General features: G+C 44.9%; 1 protein-coding gene across 1 annotated transcript in view; it reads right to left on the bottom strand.

Moving 5' to 3' along the window:
* The window catches only part of Nom1 (nucleolar protein with MIF4G domain 1), a 21568-nt gene extending 12311 nt beyond the window's left edge, over positions 1-9257 (bottom strand). Inside the window, exons 1-6 of the mRNA XM_031380272.1 lie at positions 8289-9257; positions 7861-7988; positions 4874-5069; positions 2358-2681; positions 1066-1176; positions 1-67 (exon numbers count right to left, since the gene is read on the bottom strand). The exon at positions 1-67 is cut by the window's left edge and continues 101 nt beyond it. Of these exons, the coding sequence (XP_031236132.1) occupies positions 1-67; positions 1066-1176; positions 2358-2681; positions 4874-5069; positions 7861-7988; positions 8289-9230 (1768 nt within the window). The 5' untranslated portion in view covers positions 9231-9257. The remainder of the gene's footprint in view (positions 68-1065; positions 1177-2357; positions 2682-4873; positions 5070-7860; positions 7989-8288) is intronic.
* Positions 9258-10316: the final 1059 nt, after the last annotated feature.

Here is a 10316-nt window from a genome sequence, read left to right as displayed (position 1 = left end):
CTGCATTCAAGATGCCATCCCAGGAGATGCGAAGCTGAGTCTCAGAACCTGAGCCAGCATTTCGAACCTGATTAAAAGACAAGGCTTCATGAAGTGTTTCAGCTGATTCATACCTGCACTTCTGTCATGATTTGTTAGACAATGGCAGTTTTTATGTATGACAAAAAATCATAAGCAACTGATTGAAAAAATGCTAGAAAGAGCCATCACCTCTCAGTGTTCTGTGTGTGAACTCTGTGGGTCTACAATTCAAATGTGTGTGTGTGAACTGGAATCTGTACCAATGATGCACTATATGACTAAAGACTCAGAATGACCATCTTGTGCTATCAGGACTACAGGTTGAACACCTGAGGAGAGCTTCCTGGTTCCAGATGGGGTCTGGCCTTCTGAGCACCAACAGAGGAAGCCATCATACTGCCTGAGTTTAGCACCTCAGAAGATTCAAGTTGGGTACTCAACTAATTTGATGGAATCACCACTACTGATATAAAGTTCCCTCTTCCTATCTCTATCCCTCCTCCTCCTCTTCCTCCTCCTCCTTCTCTGTATAGCCCTGGCTGTCCTGGAACTCATTCTGTAGACCAGGCTGGCCTCAAACGCAGAGATCCGCCTTGCTTCTGCATCCCAGGGGCTGGGCTTAAAGGTGTATGCATTCATATGTAGCTTGGTCTTCATGTAGGGTTCCCAATTGCTGGAGAAGGGGCTGTCGCTGAATCTGCTGACTGCCCATGGATCCTGTTCCCAAGATACCTTGTCTGGCCTCAGTGGGAGAGGATATACCTAGTCCTGCAGTGACTTGATGTGTTAGAGTGGGTTGATACTCAGGGGCCCTCCTACTTCTCAGAGGAGAAGAGGATGGGGGGACAGGGGAGGAGCTGTGTGAGGAAGAGAGGGCTATAATCGGAATATAAAGTAAACAAATAAATGAAAAAAAAAAGTGTATGCCATTGCTGCCTGGTCAGATATACAATTTCAAAGACTTGTGCTGAAGACAACCTCACAGCCTGATGGGTCCATAATGGTATGGAGGTTCAGGACAAACCAGAATAAGATGTCACTCACCAGAGCTCTTTGTAACTTCTTCAGTTTCTCCACAGGCTCAGGATTATAGCCAGGGATTTTACGCATGTCATTGTTCTTCAGAGCCAGCATTGTTTCCAACATAAACCGTACCTTAAAGGAAAAGAAATCCACCCAAACTCATCACTAACAGTCACTGATGATTGAGCTTGGTAAGAACTACATCACAGCTGAAGCAGAGGGGCACCGCTGAGGAGAACACTGACAGCTGGAGGCAGTCTGTGGTACCTTCAACTGCATTCAGGGATACAGATTTTAAAACAGTAGAGTCTCAAACCTCAGCACTATCCTTAGGCCTTCCCTCCTCCACTCCCACAACCCCAGCCCTGGTATGAGGGTGACCCAGTATCCTTCATGACAAACCCTCTCTCAAGACTTAATCTAGATGCCAACTTGACTATTCAGAAGCAGGGTCATCTTCCCTTTCAGCCTCACCTCTCCCAAACTCCCATCACATGAAAGTTACTTCTGACTCCTAAGGCTACATCCACTGCCACCACACTCACACATGCTACTTTTGTTTCAAGATTCCTGAAGCCCTTCCCTGCTCAGGTCACATCCTACCATACTACACTGGGGTCAAAGTGGCCAGCAAAGTACAGGATCTGCCAATCAACTACCTATGCAGATCTTCCTCTATCCAAGAAAAAAACCTGGCTCCCTGGGCCCACGTGTGAGGCTTTGGACCTGGCCTATCTTCTCTCTGGCAAAGGCTCCAGGCTCCCACACTGGTGTTCTTCAATAGGTCACTTTCTCCTTTCTTTTTGAGGGCCTCTCGGGTGCCATTCTAGCCCCTCACATGAGGTAGGACCTATTTTATAGGAGGGAAACTAGCTGGTAAAACCCAAGTCTCTGCTGCTCAGAAGCAGTGCCACACATCCCACCCAGGCTGACACCCAAACCTCCTGGGAAACAACTTACGAGAGGACAAACAAATCCATTATAATCATAAAATATGTATGAGTTCTTAATGAAGAAACAAGGTTCAAGGGTATGGTGGTACACACATGTAAGCCCAGCATTCGGAAGAGGGTCACGAGTTTGAGACTTGCCTGGGCTACATAGTGAGACCCCATCTTAAAAATTTAAGGAAACAAAAATGAAACCCCTCAAACCAAGGTCAGTTTGCAGACTAAGGACAAAGCCACACTAAGTGATAAGGCAGAAGAAAACAGAGAGCATTAGGGCACTAATGCTAGTGTTCAGCCAGACACTTATTTACATTCTGTCATCTGTGCTTCATGGATACGTAGCAGGTCAAGCAACATTCCTACCCTGTTCTGGTCCTGAAATTTGCTGCCTGCACCACTGGCCTGGGCCTGGGCTTCTGTGATCAGTTCCTTAAGTGACAAGGCGTCATCTTTTCTCAATGCAAAGCCCACAGTTTTCAGCATCAACAGGATCAGCTCAATGTCTTTTTCCGTAAAAGTTCCAATAAGCTTCTTTAAAATGTCAAAGATGAGGACAGAATGTACCACGTGGAAGTTGTACAAATGGGCAATCATGGTAAAGAGGTTGTCCAGTTCTTTCCCCTCACCTCCATCTCCATAGACATCATCAAACTTCTTCACCACAGCTTCAAGGAAGCAAGCACCAACCTGAAGGAGATGGGAGGAATCATGTCACTCTGGCACCCTACCTTAAAAACTACAGCATGAATACAGGTGGGGTAAAAACCCTGACGGGTGCTGGTAAGTAACAATGCAGGATTCACATACAAATGAGAAGATACTAGATTACAAACAGTACTGAGTGCTTGCCTCAGCATACAATTCTTTTCTGTAAAGATACTTTCACTTCTTTAGAATCAACAACAAAGTGTTTTTTAGCCAGATGTTACTGTGACTCCCTGGAAAAGTTTCTTTAAAAAATGTGCTAGTGAGCTGGGCAGTGGTAGCACACGCCTTTAATCCTAGCATTTGGGAGGCAGAGGCAGGTAGATTTCTGAGTTCAAGGCCAGCCTGGTTGACAGAACAGCCAGGGCTACACAGAGAAACCCTGTCTCAAACAAACAAACAAACAAACAAACAAATATTGTGCCAGTGAATGGCTTGGCACAGAGAAGCTTCCTTCCAACCTGACAACCTGAGTTTGATATCAGAATCCATGTAAAGATGATATCCAGGGGACAACACCAGGCCAAGAACTAGCAGAGGCCTGATGAAGTTGGATAAGGCCACTAAGGCAGTCCTCTTGTTGTTCTGGAACATTTAATTTATAACTTCTACGTGTATTTTGGGGAAGGAGGAGGCCAGGGCTTGAATCTGTGGTGGTTCTGAACAAAGGCAGTGAATCCTGAAAGCAGAAATTGTAGTGACTGACCCTCCTGCTGGCAGCATTATTTTGTGACTATTTTCTTTTGCAGGACATCCTGCAAAAGGGGAGATGAGTGAGGCAACTATGATAGATAGGGGGAAAAAGGGCTGCTCACATAGTGATCTGGGACAGACTTGCAGGGAAGTCTGGGTATGATCCCTAGCATTTAGTCTGGGACTCTAGGAACTAGACAAGGATAAGCAGGTTGTCGGCAGCTGTTCAAAACCTGGTTCACTGTCAGTAGATATGTGCAGAGTTACTTTAAAATTCAGATTACGTATGACATATAGACAATGGAGGGCTGATGAGATCCAGTCAGCTCAGAGTATAATGGGCAAGTCCACACAGGATTGTTAGACTGCAAAACAATGAAGCTGAAGAATCCAGAAAGACACAGCAGACTGGCAATGGCAATACTGATTTCTGGAAGCCAAAACTAAAGACTGAGGCTTGATTCTCAGTTCAGGTTTTCTCATTTTAGAAAAACCTAAGAACATCCTCACACAGCAGTACATCATCTTATGCTCATGTACAGTGTTAACAAAGACAGGATTCTTCAGAGAGCAAGAAACCCTGAGACACTAATACAGGTATGTTTTCAGCACACAAATAGGTCCAATTATGTAACAGGCCAAAATTTAAAATTAAACATGTTAGTGTAACTTAGAAATAGGAACAAATATTATGTTGTTAATACTGACTCTGATATGTGACCTTCAGCACAAACCTGCAAAGGCCTGAATGTTAAGTGCTTGAGGGAAGAAGACACAGTAGCTGACAACACCTTTAACATTTTTTCCTTCCTGGGAGCTTCTTCTCAGTACAGTTTAATGGGAACCAGCATCTTGAGAGCACAGCACATCTGGCACAAGCTCTAGTGAATGCCATTAACTAAAGCACTATAATGACTTCCCCTACAACAAGTCATCTCATTGTTCTTTATGCTATTAGCAAAGGTTTAAGTGGGAAGTAGGACCAATAATTTCAGGTTTTCAAATCAAGTAAATTCCTGATGTGCTGGGGTAGCTACATTTATGACTTTTAAAATAACTCACTGAAATGCCGTTTGCACTAAAATCACTTTGATTAAGTCTGCTGAACTGTCCCAGTGTGGTATAGGATGGGGGAAGCACCACAGCAGCCATAGAACATTGTCAATTACTGTGATTATGGGACACAAGGAAAGCTGTCCAGGGCATCCATTATGCTTTGTAATGGCAAGAAAATGGACTCAGGCATTGACTTGTAAAAATAAGCATAGCCCTTGGCGGGGCAAAGTGGAGAGATGACCAGAAATGCACAATTCCTGAGGTAGCCAGGGCAGATCTTGCACAGCAGGGCTTTTGAGGTAGTTGGGCCACTCTGTCCTCTGTCCTTAGCTTCCCAAGTCTTTTACTTCTCAACCTCACTGACTCCAGGCTGGAATATTATTCCAGTGACATAGTCAGGGTATGGAGAAAAGGTGCAGACATACCTCTATTCCGACTGTGTGGTGAAGGATGCTGACTAAGAAGACATGCTCCATCATCAGTCTGCTGGGCATGGCTGAGGCAGTGACACAGGCATCTATTAGAGCAGTGGTCAGGGTATCGTTCATGAGCTTCCTGCTGTGGGCCATGTACAGCTCTTCTAGCTGCCCACTTATAGAAGCCATGTTTGGCTCACTCAACCTGCAGTGGAATGTGAGCAAAGTGTTACCAATGCATACTATTTTATATGTATTTCTGAACCAGAAACCATCTTGACTTTGCTACAAAAACCTGGTGCATACTGCTTATACCACACTCTAGAATCCTGAAATAATGTCAGTTATCTTTTATACAATAATTGAAATAATGACAGTTGTCTTTTAGCAGAGCACAGCCACTAAAGCATACCCTGGGATCCTCCCTTAGTCTGTCCATATGCCCACAGGTAGTCTGATCTAACATCCCCTAGAGGCAGTGATCACTCCTAAGTGGGGAGTTAAGAAAAAAACATGAACTTGCTTCATCTCTTAGATGACACAAACACACTCAGTTTCTGTCAAAGCAACAGGTAAAACAAATTGGGAAAAGATCTTTACCAACCCTATATCTGATAGAGGGCTAATATCCAAGGTATACAAAGAACTCAAAATGTTAGACTCCAGAGAACCAAATAACCCTATTAAAAAATGGGGTACAGAGCTAAACAAAGAATTCTCAACTGATGAATACCAAATGGCTGAGAAGCACCTAAAGAAATGTTCAACATCCTTAGTCATCAGGGAAATGCAAATCAAAACAACTCTGAGATTCCACCTCACACCAGTCAGACTGGCTAGGATAAAAAACTCAGGTGACAGCAGATGCTGGAGAGGTTGTGGAGATAGAAGAACACTACTCCATTGCTGGTGGGATTGCAAGCTGATACAACCACTCTGGAAATCAGTATGGCAGTTCCTCCGGAAATTGGGCATAGTTCTACCTGAGGACCCAGCTATACCACTCCTGGCCATATACTCAGAAGATGCTCCAACATGTAATAAGGACACATGCTCCACTATGTTCATAGCAGCTTTATTTATAATAGCCAGAAACTGGAAACAACCCAGATGTCCCTCAACAGAGGAACGGATACAGAAATTGTGGTACATCTATACAATGTAGTACTACTCAGCTATTAAAAACAATTGAATTTATGAAATTCTTAGGGAAATGGATGGATCTGGAGAATATCATCCTGAGTGAGGTAACACAATCACAAAAGAACACACATGGTATGCACTCTCTGGTAAGTGGTAACTCAGAAGATCGGAATACAGGAAGAACAAACCACAAACCACAAGAAACTCAAGAAGGAAGACCAATAGGTGGACATTTCATTCCTTCTTAAAAGGGGGAACAAAATACCAATGGAAGGAGTTGCAGAGATTAACTATGGAGCAGAGACTGAAGGAAGGACAAGCCAGCCTGATATAGCTATCTCCTGAGAGGCTCTGACAGTACCTGACTAGTACAGATGTAGAGGCTCACAGCCATCCATTGAACTGAGTACAGAGTCCCCAATGAGGGAGTTAGAGAAAGGACCAATGGAGCTGAAGGGTTTGCAGCCCCCTAGGACAAACAACAATATGAACTAACTAGTACCCTCAGAGCTCCCAGAGACTCAACCACCAACTGAGGACTATACATGGTGGGCCTGATTGTTCTGGCAGCATGTGTATAGTAGAGGATTGCAAAATCAATCATCAATGAGAGGAGAGGCCCTTGGTCCTGTGAAGGTTCTATGCCCCAGTGTAGGGGAATGCCAGGGTCAATAAGTGAGAGAGGGTGGGGTGGCAACCATGGGGCGGGAGGAGGCAACAGGGGTTTGTTCTTGTTTGTTTGTTTCTTTCTTTCTTTCTTGGAGGGGAAACTGGGAAAGGAAAAATCATATGACATGTAAATAAAGAAAATATCTAATAAAAAAGTCAAAAAAACCAATGATAGCAGCCAGTTTAAAACAACAACAACAACAACAACAACAACAAAAACAACAGTAATAATATAGTTACAGGATATTATAGGCTTTAATGAAAAAGAAATAAAAAGCAGAGGAGAGAAAAGGAGATGTGACAGAACATCATCTTGGTATCAGTAGCAGTCACCTAAATCTTCAGACAACAAAACTGCATAGAATCAGTCTCAATCTCTCTCTCCCTTCTGAGTCCTGGGATATAGGCAAATACCACCACCTCTAGTTTATGTGGTCTGGCAAGGAAGGGAGGGTTTCAGGCTTTGTACATGTTAGATGAATACTCTACTAACTTAGCCACACCACCAGCTCTCTCTCTTGTTTCTAACTGTAATCTAGCCTGGGAGTGATCCCTCTAAGGACCTCCCTACTCTGTCTTTGTAATTCCCAGTGACCTGCAATAACAAGTTAAGCAACAAAAGAACAATACATATTTGAACTCTGACAAAATTGGATGAGTGCTAGAGGCCAGGACAGTGGTCATCTTTGGGGCTTGGAAGAGGCTGTGAACGAGATTGAGTGAGGGACACAAAAGAAGTGGAGAAGGCTTTAGCCAAGTGATTCCAATTCATTTGTTAAGACTATAGAACCAACATGGAAAAGTAAGTGACAAATTCCCACCCATGTGGCTTCCAGTGAACCTTCTGATGCTTTATTCTTAAAATGGACAATTAAACAAAAACAAAGATGGTGACTCAAGGGCTGAAGACCCTGCTTACCACTAGATGAATTCACTTGTGCAGGCCAGACCTGCAGCCTTCAGCCAAGCCTCTCCTAGGAACACGCCCTGTTCCTTTCTGCTTCTCAGAATGACCCTATGGGCTGTTTTCAAACTGCTGAGCATCCTACCTCTTCAAGTTTAAGTCTGGTTATGTCACACCAAGAACAAGGATCCAAAACACTGTATAGTCCTAGCCCCCATCATTTGTTTTGCAGATAGTGTCTACAATTAAGTGATAGTATATCATATTTCTGTAAGGTTACCTGTTAATTAGGCCTTTAACATGTTTCTTGAGCCTGTCTAGCTCTTCTTTTTTGTGGACATCTACTGTCTCCTCACTCCTCAAGCCAGGTGGGATGTACTTTTCACCACTTTCAACATAGTGACTCTCCTTGAAAACAGGAATAAAATTGTAAACAAAAATGTACAGTGGAAAATCCAGTATCTTTTGTTGTTGCTGCTGTTGTTATTTACTCCAAATACTAACCCCATGAAAACTTGGAGCAGCTATCATTACAGTACTGCTGTTTAACAAAGTAAAGCTCTATGAATGCCTAGAATGGCCTGGGTCAGCCTGACCCTCATCAGGCTGTGGCTGCTACTGTGTTAGTACCAGTACTGTTCTGTACTCTGCCCCCTCACTCCGTTTGGGATGACAGCCCAGAGGGCTTACAGATTGTTTGTGCCATACCTGATGTTCTATGTCATCTTCCGAAGAACTTCCGCTCTTTTCTACAACTTCTGAAAAACGCACTTTCTTATCTCCTTTATTTCCTCGAGTCCCACTTTCTGCTTCTCCTTCCCTTTTCGGGTTTACATCTTCCTGTTCCTCCTGCTGCACTTTCCAGTCTGGGTCTTCCTCACTTTCTTCAGAATTGCTCTCTAGGTCACTCTCCAAGACTGTTTGTCCAGTCTCCACCTTTTCTTCCTCCTCTTCCTCGCTGCTTTCGTACAGGCCGCCGCTTTTTCCACATTCCAGAGCCCCCAGGATGTAGTCCAGACCGTCGCGCGCGAAGCTGAGCGGCACCGAGCTACCATTGCCCTTCTTCTTACGCTTGTGGAGGCCGAGGCACCGTTCCAGCTTTCGGATCTCTCGGTCCTCCTCCTCGTTGGCCGCTAGAAGTGCCCGCTTCCGGCCAGTGGCGGGCCCCTGTTTTCCAGGAGCACTTTTAGCCTTGGTCTGAGTTGAAGTCGCCGTAGACTTGGAACAGGAACTCTTGGCCTTAGGCTGGGCTGCCGAGGCCTTGGTGTCAGCTGAGGGAGCGCTGGCCTTGGCGGGAGTCAGTCTCATCGCAGTGGGCGGTCGAGTCTCCGGGCCACCGTTAAGGCCGATACTCCCCTCTCTGTCCCCTGAGCCGGAGCCTAGCGTCCTCTGCAGGCGCCGCGCTTTCCTTAGGTGTCGCTTCTCCTTACGAAGCTCCTTGCGGCTCTTTCGGCAGCCGGGCCGGGAGCGCGCGATGGCGCTGCGGCTCTCGCAGGCTTCGCTCTTGGAGGTAGTCCGCACGAAGTCTTCCACGGCCAGCCGCAGCCGTTTCAGGGGTCCCTCCTTGCCGCCCTGACCGCGACGGACGCTGCCGCTACGCTTCGTGCGAGCCATGCACCAGGGATCTACACCACAACTCGTGGGCCCCATATCTACAGACGCCGTTAACTTCCGGGATGTTCCATGCATCACTTCCGGCAGGGGCGGGACTTCCGGAAGCGAGCTTCTATGGACTAAAACTTGAGGTTGGTGGGAGGTCCCCTCTGCTGGTCGGAGGGCTGCAGTCACAGACACTAGCCGAGCCCTTGAAAACCTGAAGCTCTTGTACTTTGTTTTGGGGTGCCCTGAGGAAATTACCCTAGGTATGGCTGTAGCATAAATTTTCACATATCCTTGCATTTTCCTGCATGCGTGTGTACTCAAGAGAAGGCAGTCAATTTTTTTCCTTTTTTTTTTCTTTTTTCTTTAACTTTGAGATAGTTTCTCAGTCTGTAACCCAAGCTGACCTTGACCTCTTGGGCTCAAGCACTCCTCAGCAGAGTGTCCCAAATAGCTAGAACTCTAGGTCCACAGCATTGCACTTGACTAGTTATTTACAACATTTTTATATTAGAAATGATGCTGTAATAAATATCTTTGAATATATAGAATTTTATGTTTTAAGGAGCAGAACCTGAAGGACACATTTTAAGAAGAGTGATTTCTGAAGTAGAGTCTGCCTTTTTGTAAAATGAATGTGATGATACTGATGACCTTATAGTATGAATGAAGAGTAGACAGGGTAATGGGTGTAGAGAGCTTAGAACAATGCTTGATCCATGCTGAATAAATGTTCATAGAGTTCTGAGCTGACAAGGTTACTGTAACCACTGTTAGCAATAAACACAGCATGTGCTTGAGTTGCACAACTTGTGGATATAGGGAAAGTACAGCCTCAGTGTCTTCACCAATGATATCAAAGGAAGAGAGTGAACTCTGTAGAATTCCATGTGATCCCAAGAGTGTGGCTCGAAGGGAGATGGGAAAAGGGTGCTGACTAAAGTGGGAGGATAGATCCTGTTTGGAAGAGGATGCCGTGTACTGTATGGTCTTTTGTAAACTTGACATAAGCCAGGTTCATCTGGGTAGAGGAAACCTCTATTGAGAAAACACCTTTATTAGACTGGTCTGTAGGCAAATCTTTGAGACATTCGTTATTGTTGTTGTTGTTAATTATTGATTTAGGAAGGTCTGCCC

The sequence above is a fragment of the Mastomys coucha genome, unplaced genomic scaffold (genome assembly GCF_008632895.1).
Source record: "Mastomys coucha isolate ucsf_1 unplaced genomic scaffold, UCSF_Mcou_1 pScaffold19, whole genome shotgun sequence".
In the NCBI taxonomy this organism is placed as follows: domain Eukaryota; kingdom Metazoa; phylum Chordata; class Mammalia; order Rodentia; family Muridae; genus Mastomys; species Mastomys coucha.
This window is presented reverse-complemented; position numbering and strand designations above follow the sequence as displayed.